This window comes from Homalodisca vitripennis, chromosome 1 (genome assembly GCF_021130785.1).
Source record: "Homalodisca vitripennis isolate AUS2020 chromosome 1, UT_GWSS_2.1, whole genome shotgun sequence".
Lineage (NCBI taxonomy): Eukaryota > Metazoa > Arthropoda > Insecta > Hemiptera > Cicadellidae > Homalodisca > Homalodisca vitripennis.
In genome coordinates this window covers 208,524,103-208,548,189 of record NC_060207.1, presented here as the reverse complement: position 1 = coordinate 208,548,189, position 24,087 = coordinate 208,524,103, and the positions used below count along the sequence as shown (strand labels likewise).

Genomic DNA, 24,087 nt, shown 5'->3' with positions numbered 1-24,087 from the left:
TAACAAACTCAAGTTTTGCGTTGGAAATATAATTAATTGTTTACTAGAAGTGCGAAATCAGACATAAGAATTACTCAGAATTGTGTTAACCTCTCATTCTCTTAATCATGAACACTGAAAAATGGGTTATTCCATTTCAAAGATATCATAGATCATCGAACTCATTTGTACATCATACATATTAGTATCAATTATATCATACTCATTTGTATCATACATCATACACATCATAAGTACTTTCACTAAGAAACCTAAAAACTTCGACTTCGTCTAAATTGGTATAAAATAGTTCAAGTGTTACTGAAAGCTTCGGAGCTACTAAATCAAATTTCACGGAATGTGCATAGATGTTGTGGGCAAAGCCGCGGCTTCATGCTAGTTAAGTTATAATTACAATAAAAATATATTTGAACTTTGTATTTAATAAAGCTATAAATATTGAAAGATACACGAAAGCGATTAGCCCAACCAAATCAGGTATGAGAAGCTGTGATCGTGGCGCTTAAAGAAGTAGGAACGTGAAATTGAAAGAAAATGAAAAACGTAAATGAAAGATAATTAGATAGTATAAAACAAGTAGTAAAAAGTAGTTTTTTAATGTAAATTTCAAATAATTAGTTAATTACTCAACTCTTAATTTTAGATTATTTTATTATTTTTCCACTTATTTGAGCTTTAATTAAAACACATATCTGATTTATTATTTTTTAAATTTACTATTTCTACAGGTTAAGTGGCTCTAACGTCTTAATAACATTTTTTTTAATAACCGTTTCATTTTCATTTCATGCGCTTCATCCCTTATACCAACAAAACAAAAACGAAAACGTCGCGCGATCTGTTAAACACTGGTCGTGTCAGACAGGTCGACGTGTAACAAAATTGTCGTGTTACACTTCATTTAAGAGTTAAGAGTGACATAAGGAACCCGAGTAACACTGTCTCATGAAAATCATCAAGTGAAGAATCAACAAGTTACATCAGTCTTAGGCGAGCCTCATGAAAGTCTTGGAGAGACGCGGAAGTTCACGCTTCGACCGCAACTTGTTCATGAAAATCAAATTACAACGGTATAAAAAAATCAAATTTGTAACCGTTTCACAAGAGACGGTTCTAGTCCAGGGTTATGGCAGAGGCAATTTTTCTTTCTTTGTCCCCGATTTTGAGCTCGATTCCTGGAATTGTTTTTGTCGGGTCGTATCTAGATCTGTAAACCAAAAACAGACGTAAATAAAAATTGGAAACCGGCCATAATTTTGTTACCATTTTGATTTACTGTTTAATCTGGCCTTTTGATGCTGAGAATGTATCTACAGCATTAGGAATATTATTTTTAGGGAGATTTTGTCCTATGTGGGTCAAAATAGTCCTACTGCAATAGTCTTGCACTTACGCAAAATCTATACAAACCCTTACCTGAAATGAACTCAGAGGATGTTCATTTTATTAACATATTATATTGCATTTGTCTTATTTTTCGTATATTTTGATTTAAGTAAACAATAGTTTTTTAAACTTTGTTTTTGTTTATTATTGACCTATAATTTTAGATTATTCTCTTCAGAAAAATTTCTAAAAGTTATGATTAACAATTTTGTGTGTTTATTACCCATTTAATGAAGTTAATCTACTTAAAATCTAAACAAAGCATGTTTTTTAGATCGAATTTTGTATAATTTGTCTGATATCTTAGAAATGGGTGTTCTTACAGGTCTGGGACGTATTTTATTAAAATTTTCTGTTCATTTTACATAAAATGTAATAAATTTAACATCTATCTTTACGCCATAAAAAACATAAGTTTCGCTTTATTTCCGTCCTTTCCTAGAAAATCGGCCGAAATCTTTCGTTAGCCGTAGTTCGCTAACAAAGCGTTTCCGGTCATATGTTTATATGAACTTTTTCCATTATTTTGATGAGAGGAAATAAAAAAAAAAAATTGTTCGGGTTACTGTACAACGCGGCTTGTGGAAACCATAACTTTCCCACAATCGCCCAAACAAGTTGAAATTTGGTACTAAGTTAATTGATCAGTTTGGTACGCTATTTAATTCCAATATGGCGGCCGTTTAATATTTTAGAACATTCAAAATCAATATTTTACGGATCTAGAAAAATATTTTTCTTATACTAAATGTAGTTAGAATCCTGCACATATAAAATAAACCATATTAATTATAAATTTACCACAAACACTCTACTTACTTCCGAACGAACCGTAAGGACTGTTTTTCCAATGTAATTGACAAAATTAATAAGTTGCTGGTCACACCTCCCTTAACTTTACAAAATGTATTGTTGTTCAGTTTTAAGTTTTTCAACCCAACTATTGATATTTGCTCAATATCAACATCAATCCAATATCAATCCAAATGTAAATTGGATTGTGATGTATTTAAATTGAATAAGCGTTTACTATATTTTATTAAATATTGTTTATTCAAAAATCAATATCGTGTTACGTAAACATTAAAATATTTAAACGTTTCTCGTTACACGTTACGAGTAATGGTGTGATAAACAGTAGTATTTTAAAAACCTAAAACATAACCTAAATCCGTTTTTCCACCTCAATATTAATTATACTTGTTTTTGGCACCTGAGGAAAGAGGACGGATTTCGTTCCTCGAAACGTCGTGTTTCTTTTATTGGAAAAGATGAAGACGGTAAATTTCCGTAATAATGTTATCCTTTCATATTATTCATCGTCAGTAATAGAGACATAACCAAGTACCTATGGTTTTTAGCAATGCAACGAAAGGATATATTGATGAAACTTGTCACCTGAAGAAGTTGGTAGATTTCGTACTTCAAAATATCGACTTTTTATTGTAGCAGTTAAAAATAGCAAATTTCCGTAATCATGTTATCCTTTACAATTTACCCACTTTCAAAGTAGGACTTAAAAAAAGAACCTATTTTCCTTGGTAATAAAACCAAAGGATCTTTTGATAAAAGTTATATCGCAAACTATGACACGATAACGACTATTTTATTATTAGATTACTAGGTTCACAGGGAGTGAGAGGCGTGCATAGATTTAATCTTTACTAAGCACCAGCTGACCATTTGCAGACCGTTTAAGTGACGACTGAATTTCTTTAACTTGCTGCCTGGCGATGGCCTAGCTATTATTTAGAAATCTAACGGTATTTTTTGAGGGTATCAAATTAATAAAACTATAATCTGAGAAAAAAATATTAATTTCATATTTTTAAACCTTTAATACAATTTTGACAGTTACCAAGTTTAGCAATTCCTATATCGATTGAAAGAATGTCAAATTGCCTGCTTATACATTGAAATTTGGCTCTTGACTAACACCCCCCACCACACCCCACCCAACCGCACAAGCTGCTGTTTGTCCACACTCTTCAGAGGTAGTTATTGTTGTACGGGCACGCAGAATTTTGGACACCGGATACAGTTGTAAAGCCAGCTGTTCCTCCTATACCTGATTTGTGTTTGTTTCAAGTTATTATTCTGTTATAGACTGGCGATTAACTTTCTTATATAATATGTAAAAATACGAACACACTGGCTTGAATTGATTTAAACCTAACTAACTACTCGTAACGCAGCTACGGTGAGTTGATTCAATGGTAATGCAAAGTTTAGCTTCATTTCACTTACGTGCAGCATCTGAAATCTGATGCTGTCGCAGACTTAACTCCTGAAATCTGGAGTCGTGTTCGTCTGAAGGGACGATCAAAAGCAGTCGGTGACGAAGAACGAAGAAACTGAAAACAAACTCTGCATCGTTTCGACATCAGGGACACACACAGACTACAAAAAAATAGTGCAATATTCTTCGTCCCCGACTATTTTTGGAATCCCTTCAGACGAACATGGCTCTAGATTTCAGGAGTCAAGTCTACGACAGAATCAAAGTTCAGATGCTGCATATAAGAGAAAGTTCAACAAGAGCTAAACTTGGCATTTGCATTAGGCCTAACCAGGCCCGTGCGCATGGGGGGGTTTTGGCGGTTCAAACCCCCCCCCCCTTGAAGATTGGGATATATCATATTGTTTCCATATATCAGTTTAATTGTGCTCTATTGCGCCGTCAGTTTACGCGCATGCGCGCGCAAATATTTCCAATCGTTTGATTGCGCGCGCTTTCCGCCTGATTTGTGTTATATACTGTTTAAAAAATTAGAGCTCCGACGCGCTACACAATTGGTCTTCTTTTTTATTTAATAAAATAAGTATAGAACCCCCCCCCCCTAAATAAAATTCTGCGCACGGCCCTGGGCCTAACTACTCGTATTAAACTCGCTACTTTTCCCGCTTTTGGTGTATGTAAATTAAAACGTAATGTAAGTCCCTCTTAATTTCGTGGTATCAAATAATCCTTAACAACTCCATACTAATAAACAATGAAATAATATGAAATAGCACTACTAATGGAATACAAAATTTGAATTTCTTTGTTGATTTATGCGTGATCTATTTAATAGAACAAATTATTAATGCTGGAATTACTTATTGCAGCCCTCCCTCGATGCCCAAAAAGTGATATAAGAAGTAATACGAAGCAAAAAATGAGTCACAACGGATATACGTAGCTATGGTGAGAAATGTTGATTCAATATAAATGCTGAGTCTATCTCCATCAAGTGCAGCGTTTGGAATCTGACGCAGTCACAGACTTAACTCCTGGAATCTGGAGATATGTTCGTCTGAAGAGATAGGAAAATCGGCATTTTCACAGTTAACTCTTTACATCGTTTCGATATCAGACACATAGACTACAACATATAGTGTAATCTAGGTGATGAATATTTATTAGTCGAGCGAGTAAAAGAAACACATGTTAAGTACACAATGGATTACTGCTGGAAGAGGTTTGGTGAAGATAATTGCACATCTTCACTATTAAAATAGTCTATCAACACGTGTGGTTTCACAATAATAACTTGTGTTGACTAAAAAAACAAAATTTAATTGGTAAATGTTTAATTGACCAATTTGCTTACAATTCATTCTTAAACGGCAAACACTGCCAACATGTAATAACTGGCAAATACCGATTGAATAGTGCAGTTAATTAGTAAACATTAAAGTTTAAAGATCTTGACAAAGAACATAATTGAGAGTGAATGGCCTGTAGTGAACCGGAGCCAAAAATGAATAAAACATTGAGTAAGAACGACGTAACTTTTTAAGGGTTCATCGTTGCCTTTTAAATTTGCGCAAATGTGAAGAATTCTTCTGCATGGAATTGCAGGTGATTCCGAATTCAAAGGAAGTGTCTCTGATGAAATTCAATTATTTTTGAAAATTTGCGTTACCATAGTGTTAAGACAGTGGCTAACCTTTTTGTGGCCAAATTTCCAGAAGACTGTTGACCGTTACAGCAATTATTAAAATTATAATAGTAAATATTGTAGTTCAGAGGGCATGACGAGAGAGAATTCTCAGACATATTCACTACTAGGTTTTCAATTATATCATATTCAAACCACAGATTATCATGCATGCACTTAAGTATGAGAAGACATTAAAAGGGAATTATTATTAGCGAAATTTTAATAACAGCTCAAGGATTCCCGCCATTGGTAGTGATTGTTGAAAAACAACTAAATCTCCAGAACCTTAGTTGAATCATTGATACTTACTTTGACGTTGTGTAATCGATTTTGGGTTTTGAAAATATTTTTCTGTATTAAATTAGTGGCTATTTCACATAATTTCTTTAAATATAGAATAGTAAAAAACTTTTTGAATCATTCAAAGAAGGCATTTAAAGAGGGACATTTTGTCAATTCTGTAATCTGACTCTAATAAAATCGGCATGTTGAGTTATAGCTTCAGGAATTGACATCTCTTGTATTTATGAACAGTTTTTTACAGTTTTTATTAAATACAAAGAAAATTACAAAAATGCCCAAATGTTCTACTTTAAATAGCTGAATATTCACTTGCATCGGTAAAAAAAGTTGATATCGACTTTGCTCTGTATTCAAGAACTTTATCTTGAAGAATAGCGAACTTGATATAAACAAATATTGTCTAAAAACAAAATCAAATGTAATAAAACAGGCCTACCTCCGCCTCAAAATATATACACATCTCATTTAACTTTTATTCAACTGCACCACCTTATAGGCCAGGCGAAATTCTGAATTTCCATCCGAATATGCCATACCTAATGAGCATGAAGGTTAGTTCTACTAGAATCATTTGATTTCAAAACATATATCTTAAAAGGCTGTACTTAAATGTTTTAAGTACACTAGAGATGCGTCGAAAGGTACTTGAATATTTGAGTAAAATATTTATGCTATCATGGTAATTATCAGCATTTAAGAGATGTTAGTAGTTTCAAACTTAAAACACCATAGCAGCAGAGCGCTGAAATAGAAGAACACTATAGTATTTAGTGAGCTATATGAGCGAAGCGAATACAATTACATATAGTTACAGAATTTAATGGTATTCGTTTCTGTTATAATTTAAATGAACTATGGTAATAGTATTGTCGTTGTTTACAGCATCGTTAACGGTGCATTACAATTGATGTACATTAATTACTTCCTCATTTTTATGTTTTAGGTGTCAAAAAGTTTTCAATAGCGTTTATTAACTGTTATAAATACCTGTTATTACTCTTTAAATACATTCATAATCTTATTGTTTTTTAAGGTATGTAGTTTAAAAAATCTCAAATGTTCCCATCTGAAAGATAATAACTGGATAAGAAATCCTAGGATCCTCAAGGATCTAAAATTCAATTCGGGTCCAAGTTTGAGTGGCCACTTGATACCGACGTCTGAAGGAATGTATAAGAATTAAAAAGTAGCATTTATAAAACCCAACGTCCTGTCAGGCGATTTTGGGATGAAGGAAAATGACGAAACATTTCCGATGGTTTAGGGCTTTTCAGTGGAAACATTAGAAAAATCTTTAAATGTACTATTAAAAGATTCGTATTTGGAAGTGCCGATGGCTAAGCGGTCCAAAACGTTGGATTTTGGGTCTGAATTAGAGATAGAGCAGGTTCAAATACTGTCTGTGACCGTTACACTTTTTATCAGTAGGCTACAATCAACCTTGTATTGTATCGACTCTCTCCATTTCCCGTTTGATAAGATCCTCGCACAGGCCAATGGCTCATGAGGACGGGCAGACTAAAGCTTAAAAGGAAATTGGCCTTTCCTTAAAAAAAAAACTTCGTTGATAGTTTCGGAAATTTAATTATCTAATCTTAATAAGATCCGAGGAAGATGTAAACAAATCAGGGTATTTTCCTCGTCAATAAATATAAAAATGTTATTTAAATCTGAAACTTAGCTCGGAACCGGTTTATCACACTACTTTAGGCTAGACTCGGATGATTATCTTTTTCCCAAATCAGGACTCGAACCCTGGTCCCTGAGATAGTAAGCAAAGACGCTTTTCATCCAGATAACAGCAACGATTCAACGGGTTTAATGAAAATATTATAGTAACCTATTTGTAAAAATCTAAATACAAAAGGAAAGAAGAAACATACGAGGTTGGTTTTATAATTAATAAAATTGCTATCGTGTTCAACCGCAAAGAATAATAATTTACAAATAACGCTCTTAAAAATAGGAGGGATTTAGTCACTCTATATTCCAAGATGAAACATTTATTTTCTTTATTGAGAGAACCAGAGAACTTCAATGCATCATGGGTAAACGCTGAAATTAACAAATTTTAAATAATTCACTCTAATTATTAAATTGACGGCATACGAGTTCGGTTGGATTAATGTTTTATTTTTTAAATAATTTTTCAGTGACTTCTATAAAATACCTTTCCTTTTAGACACTTAAGTAGTATTTAAATATAATTGTAATTAGATCAATAGAAAAACTGCTTGTGTCAAGTACATGAATTTGTTACAGTATTTACATAAATAAAAGGTTTTCGAACATGTTACTAAAAAAAGTTATTTTTAAATTTCATTTAATTAAATTGTGTATTCCTTAAATTAATAAGTCATTAAAAGACATATAAGTTGGAGTCAGTTATTCTCAAAAACAAATCACGTTCTTCCCGTTTTCTCTTGGCGCTGATTAAGATATTGCCTAAAATTCTTACTTTAAATACCAAGAAATCCTTGTGAGAGATAAAAAATCGCCAGAGAAATTACTCCGAAATTATTAATTGATAATTATTGCATTTATATAGAAAATGTGGCGTAGTATAGTATACCACTAACTCCTACACTTTCTGAATAAATAAGATGGGATAAATAAGGTATCAGAGGCGACAGAACGGCGTGGCGGCGGGCGCGCCTAATTTTACAGCTTCACTGCTTAGTTACGACTTGCGAATAATGTTTGAATTCACCATAACATCTGCATTCCAAGCAGTGTAGAGTGTTCGCATTTCCTGCCTCCAACCTGCAAGTCTCGTGTCAGCATGTCCTAAGGATAGAATTTTGGAAAAATAATGATAGAACGGAGTGATACAATACTCATGATCAGGAATAAAATTATAATTAATAATGTAATCCAGGACATTAAATTACAAGTTTCGCTTTCCGCACAGCACGTATGTAGCTCTATGTTAACTTTGTTATATTTACGACACCTTGTGATACAAGTATTTATTTACGACTGCGAATTGTTATTTACGATGCCATTGTGAAATGGCGGAAGGGAGGCCTTTTATTGTGAAGAAGGGCCTCTTTCATTACGATAGACCGATGACTAATTACCGCTAAATTTACCACCACCACTTAATGCATACAAACACACTCGGATTGTACTCACATCTCTGGGCGGCGTCTACGTTGTCTTCTCAGTGGGCAATCCTCGGTGGAGGTGAAGGTGGATGGGTAGGTATTCGGGGGAGGTGGTCGAGGGCGGGGCGGGAGGGACGAGAGGGGAAGGCAGGGGTGGGGCGGGGGATGTACTTCAGGGATGGTCAGTGGAAGGCTCACTCACGGTCCATCCTCAGTGCGGTACAGTCGAGCCATGCACTCACTCTCGGCCACGCTGCTTCTGCTGGGCCTTCTGGCCAGTGTCTTGTCGCTGCTGCTGCTGCGGTTCTTCAGGAGGAGGAGGAAGACCTGTGATGACAACCTGCCCCCGGGACCCAGACCCTGGCCCATAATCGGGGACCTCCACCTGTTCGGGGACTACCCCAACCCTTTCATCGCCTTCACCGCGCTCTCCAAGAAGTACGGGACCGTCTACCGCCTCATGATGGGCTCCACCCCGTGCATCGTCGTCAACTCCTTCGAACTCATCAGGGAAGTCCTCATCACCAAAGGGGCGCATTTCGGTGGACGCCCTAACTTCATCCGGTTCCATAAGCTCTTCGGCGGTGACAGGAACAATTGTGAGTACTAAAGTTCTTCCATCTTCACCTCTTAGATAAATACACTTGCCTTCGGCTCGCCTGGGGGCTCTGCCCCCAGGCCCCTAATATGGGTGTTGATAAATTTGGGGATAGGTTAAGTCCGAGTATTAAGGGATCTGAGAGTTTAAATTAGACCTATTTTATTGAATTTTCCAGATTTAATTAAAGTTTTTATTTTAAGGGCGTTTTGTGGCTAAACCTTCAGAGGTACGAAAAAATAGACTGGACTTCTCTTGTTGAAAACTTAAAATTTAAGTATGATTCTGCGGTCCAATGTGAATTACGATCTCTGTTTAAAACGCTTTAAAGTGTGGTTTCTACTTACAAAACGATTAGTACACGACTTTATTTAAAGGCATAAACAAGAAGACTGTTAAATATATGCACTTAAGTTCCTATAGGACATAAATGACAGATTTTGAAACTTTTCGTATAATAAACCATTTTGAACTCTATCAAACAAATTATTTTATACTTTATACTTAGATAGCAACACTATGGCTGTTATTTCAAAGTCACTTTATACAGTCAATAATATTCTAAATTCCAAATTAAAAGCATTACCCTATTCCCAAATTTAAATGTAGTTACATTTAACTATTGACTCTATTAAGAATTTATTTTTAAATATTAATACATAATAATATAAGTATTGTAAGGGACAGGGCTTTATACAGAATATTACACCAAAGGTACATGTTTTTTAAAAGCCATGCGCATCTCACAGGATCAAAAGGAACGCTGGCGCCTTCAACCTGTTGGGTAAGCAATTTAGAGACACCTGTCTGTAACACTAATTGTACTTATTTTGAATGTCCAATCAATTTTTGAAAATTTAAGTTTACTTAACAACAAAAATGTTCGTGTACTGGCATCAATGAAATCTATAAATTTAAATATCAAATTGTTGAAACTGAGTATATTCAGTTTTCCCAACTTCATTGAGTTCTTATGTAATTACTTCCTTTAAGTTTTATGCGATTAATTCCTTAAAGGTTGTAGCTTGCTGCTTTTTTTAAACAATTTAAAACAAAATAAAATCTATTAAATTAACCTTATTCAATCACGCTGTTGTTTATTTAATATATAGAGTTAGATGTTATTAATTAAATTTAATTTGTTTAGATGCGTTTCAATCATGTTTTAAAATGTTGTTACGGTGTTTTGAGAAGTAGTGCTCAGTAAATTTAACAATTAGAAGTGAAATAATGATTTGTGTAAAGGGTTGGAGCGGCCTAACTTGTTACACAACGATATAACGTTATGCGTATGAATGTAAGCGCATTTATAATCAATAACTATGATTAATGTTAGTAAAAATCTTTTACAAAATATTAAAATTAAACTTTTACAATTTTTAGCTATGGTTTTAGCTTTTTTATCATATAAATTAGGCTTAAACAAAAATTACCACACAATGCAAGCTAGAAATTTCATTTACTAAATTACATTTGTGGATGAAGGTACTTTGTAATTACCAAAATATTCAATATCTATCTATCTATATGTGATGGTTATAGGTTTCGTTAAAACACCTGACCCTCTGTTTAAATCATTTCCATGTTGTCATCAATTCCTGACATTTTATTTGTAGACTGGACAATGTACACTTTCTTTTATTTGCTCTCAATGGTTAACTTTATAAACACCAATCTGGGCAAACAAACGTGTGTTCTTCATCATGCTTTATTCCACCAGGAGTTTCAGTAAAGTTTGTTTTTCCTTAAGCCTCATTGTTGTGAAGTGTCATTGTTATTAAGTCTTGCGTCATCATTTTGTTGCTATTTTTGGAATTTCTGCCCAACAAGACAAACACAGAATGTAAAACAGCTGTTAGAATGTATAGGGAATGTGTCAACATTTAACTAATGTATTGTCGGGCATGCTACAGAGGATCTATTCCTTATTATATTTTCACAGTTTAAATAAATAACTATTGCGTACATATTTACTTTACTCATTGGAAAGAAGTGTTTCAGATTTAATACAATTTTCATAATTTAAAAACAAACGACATCTCTAAAATTTATTGAGAAATTGACACTATTTCTTCGTTGTATTAAAAAGTTATAGTTATTTATTGGTGTGGCAAATTTGATGAACAATTATTTCTTAGAATTTCTTCAAATGTTTTCTCCAATTTGTTTTTTTAATATCAAGTTTTATCAGTAATGGTGAGTTGGTATAATGTCTTGAAAAGGACTTCTAAAACTCCTGTACATTTATTTTTCAGTAAGTGTATTTCAACATCAAATTTAAAAAGTCTTGAGATTCTCTAATAATTGAAATTATAAACTGAATTGGCTCTATTGCCATTTCGTCTGCTGCCCGTACAAAGACCATGGCCAAACTAGTGAGATGGCTCATTTTGCCATGAATGGTCTTTGCGTACAAGCCGACGAATTTATTTCATTCCGTTGTCACATTCCACCTGTCCGTCTTTATGTCTCATGGTTACAGTCAATCTCATTGACATAGCGGGACGTATTTTGGCGTGATTTATTAAGAAGAAGCCGATCCCCTCATGGGCTTTTTCTGCTTGTCCCCATGGCCCACTGGCTTATCAAACAGAATAAAAGAGGGAGAGTAGATACAGAACAAGGACGATGGTATTGATAAAAAATGTTACGGTCACAGACAGGATTTGAACCTGCGCTATCTCTAACTCAGATCCGTCTTTGATAGGCAGCTCGACCATCGGCACTTTCCATTTTATAATATCGATAATGAACTGCAAATTAATTCATAATTAATAAATATTTCATTTATAATCAATATGGGGAGTATGATATATCTAAGACGTCAAAATATCAATTGATCGTTATGATTTGGGAGTGCCGATGGCTGAGCGGTCTAGAACGTTGGATTTTGGGTCTGAGTTAAAGATAGTGCAGGTTCAAATCCTGTTTGTGACCGTTGCACATTTTATAAGTACAATTAACCTTGTACTGTATCGACTCTTCCCCTTATTCTGTTTGATAAGATCCTCGCACAAGTCAGTGACCCATGAGAACTGCTGGGTAAGGCAAGGAGATCGGCCTTTTCATTACAAAAATAGAATTGGATTAAACAAATATATAAGAGAAACACTAAATTAACATTAGGTATAGTTTACGTTACTTTAGCACGTAGAATAATTGAAGGAATATTCTTAAATATTGCAGCACGTGCAGCTCTGGTGAGTTTTTGAGGATTGTTTAATCCCAATTGTTCCATCCCCACCATGGAACAGTAGACACTAAGTAGCAATATCTCAGAATCGGAAGACATCACGATCTTTCTACTCTTGTAAAGCGAGGTGTGGGGGAAGCGCGCTGTAGTGGCCCCTGGCCGGTTCGCCGAAGCGTCACCGTCCACGATGATGTCACGCCGAGGTTGCATATTCCGATAATTTAACCAACGGCTTCTATTAAAGCTGTACTGCTCGACATTAGTACATGACACGGGCAGTCCCTCGCCTAGGTTCGAACTAGCGTCATGCAGTAGGAACGTGCTGCGTAGTCTGCTAGTCTATTGCGTAATACCACCCGAGTTCGCTACCGCCTCCTCATACTTCGATACTAACATAAACTTGAACCGAGCACTAAGTTTATACCGGAGAATTTGATACATTCAGAAGTCCTACAACTCCCCCTTCCTCTGTATTCTAGCCCGCACCTTTTTTTCAGAAAAAAAAAAACAAAACAAAACCATCCGATATGATTCTAACCATCCGAGATTTAATACGTTTTAAATTTGATTTCTTTACTTAAATTAAAGATCGTTTAAAATATAGTTATATTTATGTTTTACAAAAACTATTTTAGGGAATCGAATCAAGTTCAAAATACACCGTCAAGTTCCAGAATTTTGTTTTGTATTCAATTAAGAATTCCACAACAATCTGACTAGAAACACTTCTTAATCACAATTTTATAGATGAAAAATAAATACAAGTACAACACAATTCCCCACAAAAAATACTAAAGCATTAAATATCAACAGCGTACTCGTCCACCATTAATAATTTTAAATTAACATCGTTTTGTCGACACCATCTAAGTATTACATCACTGTTTTGACTCAGCAAGCCGTTCAAAGCCCTGAATCGCTTTGCTAATGGTTCAATTAGTGTAGTTCTTTAATTGTTGGAAACTTTCCTTTGCTGAAATTAGCGAAAATTCATCCAGAGATCGAATTGTTTTATCGGGCTATCAGCGCCATTAAGATGTTTACTAGAACATTTCCAGGATCCGACCTTGGCAGAAATCTTCATCAGTGTTGACTTGTTAGTTAATGTTTGTTTACCGCACCAGGTAAATATTTAAGTTTTAAATTTCCATCATTAAAAGGCGTTATCAACATTTTAAAGTAATTTGCCATTTTTGAAAAAATGTGTTTTTTATGTTTTTAGCACTGATATAAGATCGAAAAATTGATAATCAAAGCTGTGACTTACTTGTCTATAAATTATGAAATACCCGAATTGGTGAGGAGATGCGTTGGAGACAGATTCGCGTAATGTCGTTTTATTTCATATGTCTGTGAAGAATTAAGTAATAAAATATTCAACTTATCATGAATGATGTTCCCTCTAAAATTTGTGCACCCGCAGCCGCCGATCGGTGACATCCCATATCCGTTCTACTCTCACCGCACAGTCGCGACTGAGGCCGGAACCGGCTCGGTTGATGTAACATGATTTGGTGAGGTAACGGTCCATGATGCAAACAGTCCTGACCTTGAACTTCACCAAGGTCACGTTCCTGTTACTTTCTTCCTTCTCTCTCTATCGTTCCGCGAGACCGTTAGGCGTCTGCAACCATTTCCGCGGTCGCTTTCATACCCCTCGATATCGTCGTGTGGTGGGAGGAGCAGTAATTGGCATAGCGGCGCTGGAGGAGAGAGGACTGCAGAAATCAAAACTGTGTTTAAATCAACAATTTCTAGGTTTTCTTATGTGATAGAAAGTTGTAACCAGTCATTCTTTTAGGAGAAACAATAATGTTATTTGTTAGAGTCTGGAGGACTCTTCATCAATATTCATTTCACTCAATATTCGTTTGACTATTAGGGAAAGATGACATTTTGATGCTATTCCATAAATTAGATTTAGAAATGTTGTCAACATTGCTGAGTTAGTCCAAATAAACACGTCAAACGAGCGTTTAACTCTTTTTCCTCATTACCCGGAAATCGATGTTATTTTCTCTAGCCAGAGAAGAAAATTACAATATAAAATTGTTTAATGTTTATACTTTCAAAATTTTTATATTTATTAATTTAATTAGGAATTTAGAAAGTAATTCTCGAGATTCTTCATGAGGATTATTTAATGAATGATTTTTGTTGTTTGTAAAATGTACAATCGAGGTCTACATAACTAGTAATCCCAAGAAGTATTCTCTAATAATTAGGTCTTTGCAATATTTTATGAGTGGTTCCTTGGACTTCCGCCCTTATAATGTTTTATATTCTCCTACAAAAATCTTTATGGATTGCTGTGACATTGCTGTTTTTGGACCCCACTATTATAAATGAGATCTTAAGTCACGTCTTTGTAAAGGCCAAGGTGGTTTTTTTCTCAAGTTTCCCACATTTCTTCTTCATATACCGCGGTCAAACCAACCCTGCGTTAAAGTCCCTGGTTTTACCTGACGGTTACACACCGGTGTCAGCCATTCATTGCTCTTAGTAACCTGATAGGATATACATCAACATTACCAATAGATTCGTAAAATTATTGAGCAAAAGATAACTGACATGTACTCCCGAAAAACGACGAACAAATTCAACACAGATAATTAATTATCCTACAATCTTTAATATTAGACTTCTTTTAAAAATGAGAGCCTGAACTATTCTTTTAGAAGTTTTAAAGAGAATTTAACTGATTGCGTTTTTTTAACATTTATAATAGAAACATTTCTCTTATATGAATGTTTGGATAGTTCAAGTTATGACTATTTCTTAACTAACTAAAAATTTAATTACGTTTTCAGATTTACAAGCCCTATATTCACCTCTGACTCGAGATTTTTTCATTCCTCTAATGAGCCCATTTCCAGACATTTTCCTAGGGTTAAATTACATAATCAATCATCTTCATTCGGAATGGACACGAGATAGTCCAAGTCAAGTTTGGAAATTAATGACTTGGCGACCTTGACAACATCCCCCTCTCAACGTCTAGTATGCAAGGTCGCACCTACCCTCGGTGGGTGGGGATGCATTACTTTTAAGTCATGGCACACAAACCCAGTCTTCGATTTCAATATTAAAAAACGAAATAGGACGGGTCGGAGACCGGTCCAGGCAGTATTTAGATGAGCCGGTTTGTACTCACGTTTCGTTTGAGTACTTTCGTTGGCTCCGAGCGTGTTTTGCTTTTCTTTTTGTCCGTGGTGGAATGGCAGCAGTTTGAATTTAAATGTCCTCTCCTTGCCCCATCTGCTCAGCCGGCGAGCTCCGAAGCCAGCAGGAGTACGATGACAGGGATACTGACAAAATTATTCTACCACTACTGAACCAAACTTCGTATTTCTACAGTAATACTTTCTCTTTCGTGACAGTTTAATTTCTTCCTTTGCAGTATTTGGCATCTCTTTACAAAAATAACCCTGAATCGAGCTAAATTAAAAATTGATATCCTTTACAAAATTCTAAATTTTATCCCTCTTACCCTCTAAAAGTTAGAATTGTAGTTAGATATTCAGTTTAATAATTGTAGATAAATGTCAATTCCTGCTCGAAAACTGAGTGTCTTTACAAGGCACGTACTTGTAAATTGTGGTGCAGACATTTTTCCAGTGGGGATGTAACCTATTTAGCCTAAGTGCTTGCTTAACAGCCAATACGTTTGCACTAAAATGAGTTATAATTGAAAATTGTGTTAACCAATAATGCTGAGGTAAATTCCATCACGCGCAACCCTTCTAGATAAACTCAAGAGCAATATAGAACGATTATTACCAATAGGTGATTTCAGGTTCTTTCATGTACGTTTATGTATGTATTTGTTAAATGGACAGCATTTTAAGAGCTCTGTTGGTTTTGCAGCTCTAGCACTGTGTGACTGGTCGTCCCTACAGAAGACCCGGAGAAATATAGCTAGGATTTACTGTTCGCCCCGCTTCGCCTCCACCAACTACGACCAGCTGAGCCGCGTCGGCTGTGCCGAGACAGCCGAGCTCATCAAGGCCATCGACTCTCGCCTAGCCGCAGGGCAACATCAGCTTGGTATCAAGCCGCTGATCCAGGCCGCCTGCTGTAACATGTTCACTCAGTACATGTGCAGCACAAGATTCGACTACGAGGACAAGTGGTTCGCGAAGACGGTGCGAAACTTCGACGAGGTCTTCTGGGACGTAAATCAAGGGTACGCAGTGGACTTCCTGCCCTGGCTTCTGCCCTTCTACAAGCGCCACATGGACCAGCTGGTCTCCTGGACGAAGGAAGTCAGGCAGTTCATCATGACCAGAATCATAATGGACCGCCAGAAGAACCTGGATCACGAAAACCCGAAGGACTTTACCGATGCCCTCCTGATCCACCTGGAACAAAACCCGGACCTCAGCTGGGAACACGTCATGTATGAACTGGAGGATTTCTTAGGCGGCCATGCTGCGATCGGAAACCTCACCATGCTGGTGCTCGCTGCCGTCCTCAAGCACCCGGAAGTGGGAGACAAGATCCGGCAGGAAGTTGATGACGTCACTGGAGGCAACCGAGATGTAAACCTCTTCGATCGTCCCCAGATGCCGTATACAGAAGCCGTGATGCTGGAGGTCCTGCGAACATCGTCGTCCCCTATAGTACCTCATGTCGCCACTGAGGATACAACAATTGGAGGTGAGTAAAAGTACTCTGTACATGATTCGTATTTAGAAGAAAGATATTTAGCAACACAAAATTTACGTTTTGCAATGTTTCATCACTTAAAGCTGATATTCCAATATTTCTACCACGAAAAACTCCAAAACTAAAAGTCACGTTATTATTGCAACGTCATATTTCGATACCAAGAAGTTTTTAATATCTCTCAACGAGTTTAATCTCCAATTATACTTCAGCAAAACAAATAATTTTATAATTTGTAATAATAAGGTAATAAAACAAAATTTGATGTAAGAGGTATAAACTTGGTTGCAATAACATTCTACGTTATAGGTATATTTAAGTTCATTTGCTCAGATTTTATCGTTTTTTTGTTTTGTTTTTGTTTTAGAGTACAATGTGGCCAAGGGAACAGTGGTGTTCTTGAATAACTACGAGCTGAATTTGGGAGATGCCCATTTCAAACAACCGGAAAAATTTCAGCCGGAACGATTCGTCGAGAAGGGCAAAATCAAGAAGCCTCAAGAGTTTATCCCCTTTAGCACCGGCAAGCGAACCTGTATCGGTCACAGGTTGGTGCAGAGCTTCTGCTTCACGCTGATAGCCAGTTTACTGGGCCGCTACCACATCAGCGCTGACCTCAGCACGGTCAAGACATATCCTGCATGCGTCGCCCTTCCTCCAGACACCTTTGACATCCACTTCACCGCGAGGCAGAGGCACTAGGTTATCTCTCTTGATAAGTTTCTTCTCGACTGCAATAGAAATTCATCACGCTGTTCTTCATTTTAATCTCTAAACCCATCCAGGTGCTATCCACCCAAAACCGTCTTTGTAAGGTCCTTCATCTGCATGACTTCTATTTCATTGTCTCAAACACCCTCTTAAAAATACTCCTAAGAAGTCACGTTCATGACTTCACTCTTCTTATGTCTACTTCTCTTATCATCTTTTCACAAATCTCTTTGAAAGTCTTTCATCTACATTCTCCTATTCCCACTGATTAACAGATTACCCTTTCAATAAAGCATCTTCATGCCCTCCTCTTCCAAATACCTTTGAAAGCATATTGCTTATTTCCTTTTCTAGTGCATTTTATTCTTGCCAAGATATAAATTATGTAGTAACGTAACGTCTAAGACCTTTGGTATTGTATTCACAAACTAATATAAAATTATATATTTTAGTGTGTTTTAACTTGTGTGTAGAATGTAGTATAGATTTACATTATGGTGAAAGACTTATCCAGCACTTGTAACCAAATAATGATTTTATATGAGACTGAATATTGTTGATTATTTTAAGAGCTCGATTATTGTTTTATTATTTTTGTGTGACTGTGTGTGTGTGTACGTGTGAGAGATTTTACATTTAACGATACCTCATTTATGCATCATTATTCAACGAGCCTTGTTTAAATATTTATACTCATATCATTGTATATAGGACGTTTTTTATTTCATGGTGTCCCTCAGACATTAAGGTGGCAAAGCTTTAGTCGCTATTAGGTGTTGTTTATATTTTCAGAATATTACGAAGAAGATACTGCAAAATGCTATATATTTGTCCTTACTATTAATAATTAAATTAAAAGAATGGCCAGAACACAATCTTTCACACAATATATATACCCAAGTGTGAACGTTAATCACACACTAACTAATAGAGCTACAATAACGGGAGTTGCAGTAAAATTTAGCTTGAGTATTTCCGCATTTAGATATAAAGCAAATTTATAAATAATAATTTTCATTTTTCATGTGTCTAACAACGAAAAAAGGTTCCGGTATTGGCGCTTTTCAACCAGATTGTAACTTAGAACATTCGTAATTCGGAAATGTGTTATCAGATTAATATTAAATTTGTGTGCAATATAGGTCACAGTTTAATATTTTTTATGTAATTTTGGAGTTTTATAGTGAAATAAAAGGTTTTCGAATGGTTTTGCCTCGCTAATCAGGTGGTTTCTATGATCAAACAAGTCCCTGTCCAATTAAATCTGTATTAAAATTTAACATTTTAAATAGTGGTTTAGAAATAATTAAAGCTTCTGTTCAATTAAATCTGTGTTAAAATTAAACATTTCAAATAGTGGTTTACAAATGTACACATCTAAAACATTAATTTTCTGAAAGCCCCATAAGTGACCAATATGGAATTTGTTTAACCGCCCGGGAAAAACCAAATTTTAATGTAGCTCTATTTGTTAGTTTATGGTTGACATTCAATCCCGAGTATATATACTTTTTAATTCGAGAGTAAACGCACTTCGCATGAACTGGGAACAGACATTTGATCGCGAGGTTCATAGTAATTTGTATCTCTCTTATTCCTGGAAAAGTGACGCAAGTTATCTCTGGTCTATTCAGAATAGTTATGTGATTGACAAAGTAGCCTAGTGGAACAGTAAGGTATATTTATTTTTTAAACAATTTAATCTATTTAAGGATGAATTACTGATTGCCATACCAGTATTGTGTTTCTGTAAATAGTTTGTAAATATTTGTACATATTTTCCTTTTAACTTTGCAATATCTGACCTGCAATAATGTACTAATTTAATTTTAGTTATTTTCTACCCAAACCAAAACTGTGTGTGTTAAAACTATATTGTCTCACTGCTTAACTTGTATTTATATTTATTTTGTTGATTAATTTTATTCAATTTCTTATCTCATAAACCCATCCACCGCCAGTACAATCAAATATAAGTCTGCCTTTAACCACCTAGATGTATTTTATTATGAGTTTTTAGAATAAAATATATATATTGTGTTGAAACTCTACTCGTTTTATACTTTACACTTATTTCCCTAATGTGTCTAAAGCTCCTATTTAGATGTAATTGTAACTAAAGCTGGTCTTGGACAGTGGAAAGATTATTATAACTTTTAGTTTGATTTGAATATAAATTCTATAGCAATAAAAAATTCTCAGAACTCCAACACGTCGATTGTGGCAGACACACGTTGCATAAGTATGGTTAAGACACTCAATATCACTTGCTACAGTGAAGATGCTAAATAGAACTGTGGAACAAAAACTAACTTATCAAGAGGGTACTTATTTTTATACGGATTTTGCATATTAATATACACATTTAAATATTTACATTTTTTGTTTAAAATTAAATGTGTATAGAAGAAAGGAGTTTGTAGTCAAAGTCGTCAAAAAAACCAATTGTAACAATGAAAAGAACTTTATTAAGGCAAACTCCAAGCCATAAACGTAAAAGGAATTTGGTCACCAATAGGATTTCAGACATCAAAATAAATTTTCTGTTACCACTTGTATGTGTATATGTATAAAGACATGTGTCATAAAAAGTAACGCAAAGTTTTATAAAGCTAACTCGGTAAGGTGTTAAGTTAAATTCGGGTAGTTTTTAATGAAACGTTCACAAAAACATACTTAACTAAAAAGGTATGTTCCAAAAAAATGTTCCAATTGAAAAGTTTTTAGTATTGGTTTTGAAAATATTCTACAGTTAAAATAAAGTTCTTGTTGAAAATATAATATAAAACCTTCGGTTTTGAATTTTACAAATGCTAACCCGAAAGTTATGTACAGAAGAAATACTTTTTGTAAATTTCTACTACTAGTAAATTAGGAATGTTTGAAGCTGTTGCCAGTTTGGATAATTCAAATTTGATTATTTTTGCATTATCCACAATCGTTTTGTTATGTCCCCGACACAGGGGGTGTTAAAAAAATTATTATTCCACATACTTAGTATATACAAGAAAAACAAAGCTTATTCGTATGGAAAATTCCCAGCAAGACTACAGGTCAGAGTGCTGGTAAGAGTTCTTTCTTATATTTGCATACCATTACATAAAAGCTATATGAATGACAGAATAAAAATAAAATGTCTTTAAAAGTATAACCTAAAATACTAACAACTTTGAAAACAAAGGTTTTATGCAAAGATTAAATTAATAACAAATAGTCATACAACAATCATTAACAGAGCTTTGGTCTGGTAATTTAGGTGTACGGTGATAACAACAGCGCCTCTGCAGCCCGCCATCCAACACGAAGTAACCATGCTGTCACCTTCCGCTTATACACAATGACGCTGTCACTCTCTGCTTCTTTAATTTCGTTAGGTAAATTTCGATACAGTATTCGGGCCAGATAAAATGAATTACTAATTTCAGAATTATGAATGAATTATTTCTTGCCTCATGTGTAAAACAGATAACTATTAATTTTTAATGTATTTAAATTGACAATATCTGTTAATAGAGTCAGCTAGACTACAAAATATATAATATAGTGTAATCTAGGTAAACAGATATTCTCATTGCCTCACAGTACAGAGTTCGTTTTGAGCATCTTCGTCACCGACATTTTTAGATCTCTTTAGACGGACATGACTCCAGATTCCTGACTCCAGATTAAACACTCGAGTCAGTGACAGCGTCAGATTCCATACGCAGCACTGAGCGGAAGGTGAACTGGAGCTAAACTCAACATTCATACATACTCGTAATAACCAAACCAATGGTGTGTATTGAAGTACCCAACACAACGAAAGCGCTATCGCACATACAGACAGACAGACTGTGTGGACTGCCCTTTTAACCTTTAATCCCAAAATCAATGGAGTTCTTCCCCGCACAAAGAGGAACCTTTGGATAATGAAACGATATTGTGTAATCGATTTTGGGTTTAGAAATTATTTTTCAATATTAAATTCGTAGCTCTTTAATGTAAGTTTACTAAATATTGCAAAAGTTGAAACTTTTTTATATATCCACGCGAAATTACAGACATTCAAAGTAGGTAATTTAGGCAATTTTGTAATTAGAGCCAGATAAAAAAAGTCCAAAGATAAAAATGTTGAATTATTACAGAATTTAATGGGTTATAACTTCAGTAGGTCACATGTTCTTTATTCATTTATGAATTAAGACAATTATATTTTGAATTTTTATTTACGTGTTTTAAGTATTTTTTATTAACGAAAAAATTTTATGGATTAAAACTTCAAATTTTCATCTTCTATCGTTGTTTATTTGAGCTTGATTACAAATTGTCTAAATTTCCTACTTTGAGTGTTTGCCATTTTATGTGAAGTGATAAAAAAGGTTTCTAATGTTTCTGTATTCGTGGAAGTTATAAAAGTTCTTTAAAGAGCACACACATTTTTCTAAACCAAAAATCTGTTGAACCACTTTATCTCTCGGGTCCACAATAATACTGGACTACAATGTAGAGGCTACGGTATATATTCACTAGACAAAGAATGTATTGTAACTGAAGATTGTTTGAGATTTAGTATATTATAATTGCGCGTAGTTGAGACTAGAGAATATTGGTATTAGAGTTAACCACTTTACTCTTGGTCCGCACTAACCTCGTATATATTATGGAACATACAAGAGGAAAACGTTAGAATTAGATTGCGAATCTCTGTGATCGTAATCCACCTAAACTCGTAGGGTACTCTAGACTGCAATTACGTTATTACTTAGAACATGAGATCTTAGCTATTAATAAGGCTGATTTAATCGCCATAGTTATTCATAACTCAGTATGTAGTCGGTTATGTTGGCGTAGTTAGTTGGTAATTGGTCTGAATGGAGCAGACGCGGAGATAGCTGACTCGCCTATACAAGAATTACTGTATTAGGTGCATTGAATAATATTATGCTACAAGAGTGAGGCACCTTATAATTTAGATTCCGCGTTCTCGGCAATTAGCCTAACATTAGAAAAGTGCACTTACGTCCAGTTGTGGTCTAGCCTCTGGTAATTTAGTGAAAGTGGTATCGATTCAAATCACGTAGTGGCCGTACAAAAATAGATTGCAGTCGAGTTGTTGTAAAAATAACCATAAAAAATTGATTTAAAAATTCACCTGATTATTATAAAAATAATTGATCATTCTTCTTAAATACCAGGTGTTCTAATAACATGCGTTACAACTTCTATACACACAGAATTCGACACTTTCGTGAATATTACTAGTATAGATCCAAAATTTATCCGCCCGAACAGGGACTTGAACCCTGGACCCTTAGGTTAAAAGCCTAATGCTCTACCGACTGAGCTATCCGGGCGCTTACTAAGCTAATTGAATACTCATTTCTTTATAAAAATCTATGAGTTCGTTCCAAAATTTGTAAGTAGTTATCAGTAGTGAGGTGTCTTTTAATAATAATAATAATAATAAATTATTTATTGCGTAGAACATAAAAACAATGTTATAGCAATCGTCACGTATATCGAGCTAAATTTTCCACTCGTTCTACCATCGAAGTCCCTTCCATACATACAATTTTTGCGTTCACTCTCTCTCACTCATTCGAATTGATCCACCACTTCCCCGGTCAGTCAGCCAATTGAGAGGTCTCCCAATTGTGTGCCATAAACTCGTCTATACTGTAGAACGCATCTTTTTTCAGTTGATGTAAGCTTCTAAAGGACTCACTAATCACTGCTTTATTAACAGTTAAGATACTTCGATGTGTACTTAGCAGCAGCTGCATAGAAGTTACCATTGACCTTTCCATAGACAAAGTCTATGTTTGCATAATCTTGTACAGTAAAAGCCTCAATCATTTGGCGTTTTCAATTCGAAAATAAAAATTAATAAATCCGTTTTAAAATGAGCATTGTTGGACAAACATATATGTTTAAACGAAATCGTACCTTAATTTAATGAGTATATATAGATGATAGCGCCGTTTACATTTTTGCCAATATTTGGTAGAATTTAAACCCACAGGTATACCAGTATAGTAAACGGTTATTTACAAAAATTAATAACTAAGGCAATCCTTTGTCAGATTTTGGAAACTTTGGTATCATTGGTTTTAAACATCTTTCATTATTTTATTTAGTTGTGAAAAAACTTCCAGTTTCAATTAAATTTGGTGTTAATATTCTTTGTTATCTTTGTTAGATTGAAACATAAATAGA

The 24,087-nt window shown here is 34.8% G+C and overlaps 1 protein-coding gene and 1 non-coding gene across 2 annotated transcripts; one reads left to right on the top strand and one right to left on the bottom strand.

The window, feature by feature from the left end:
* The first annotated feature begins 8,936 nt into the window (after positions 1 to 8,936).
* Positions 8,937 to 19,939, top strand: LOC124353040 (cytochrome P450 307a1-like). Its single transcript, XM_046802837.1, has 3 exons — positions 8,937 to 9,321; positions 16,381 to 17,172; positions 17,549 to 19,939. Exons 1-3 carry the CDS (start codon positions 8,955 to 8,957, stop codon positions 17,881 to 17,883), a joined length of 1,494 nt encoding a protein of 497 aa, XP_046658793.1. The 5' UTR covers positions 8,937 to 8,954; the 3' UTR covers positions 17,884 to 19,939.
* Positions 19,940 to 23,152: 3,213 nt separating this feature from the next.
* Positions 23,153 to 23,225, bottom strand: Trnak-uuu. Its single transcript has one exon. It is a non-coding gene; the product is annotated as a tRNA-Lys (tRNA).
* Between the last annotated feature and the right edge of the window lie 862 nt (positions 23,226 to 24,087).

Bases quoted from the DNA above. Each gene is read 5' to 3' on its own strand.
- LOC124353040 (XM_046802837.1), top strand. From the start codon at position 8,955: ATGCACTCACTCTCGGCCACGCTGCTTCTGCTGGGCCTTCTGGCCAGT. The intron at 9,322-16,380 runs GTGAGTACTAAA...TTGGTTTTGCAG, and splicing joins CGGCGGTGACAGGAACAATT to CTCTAGCACTGTGTGACTGG. The intron at 17,173-17,548 runs GTGAGTAAAAGT...TTTTTGTTTTAG, and splicing joins TGAGGATACAACAATTGGAG to AGTACAATGTGGCCAAGGGA.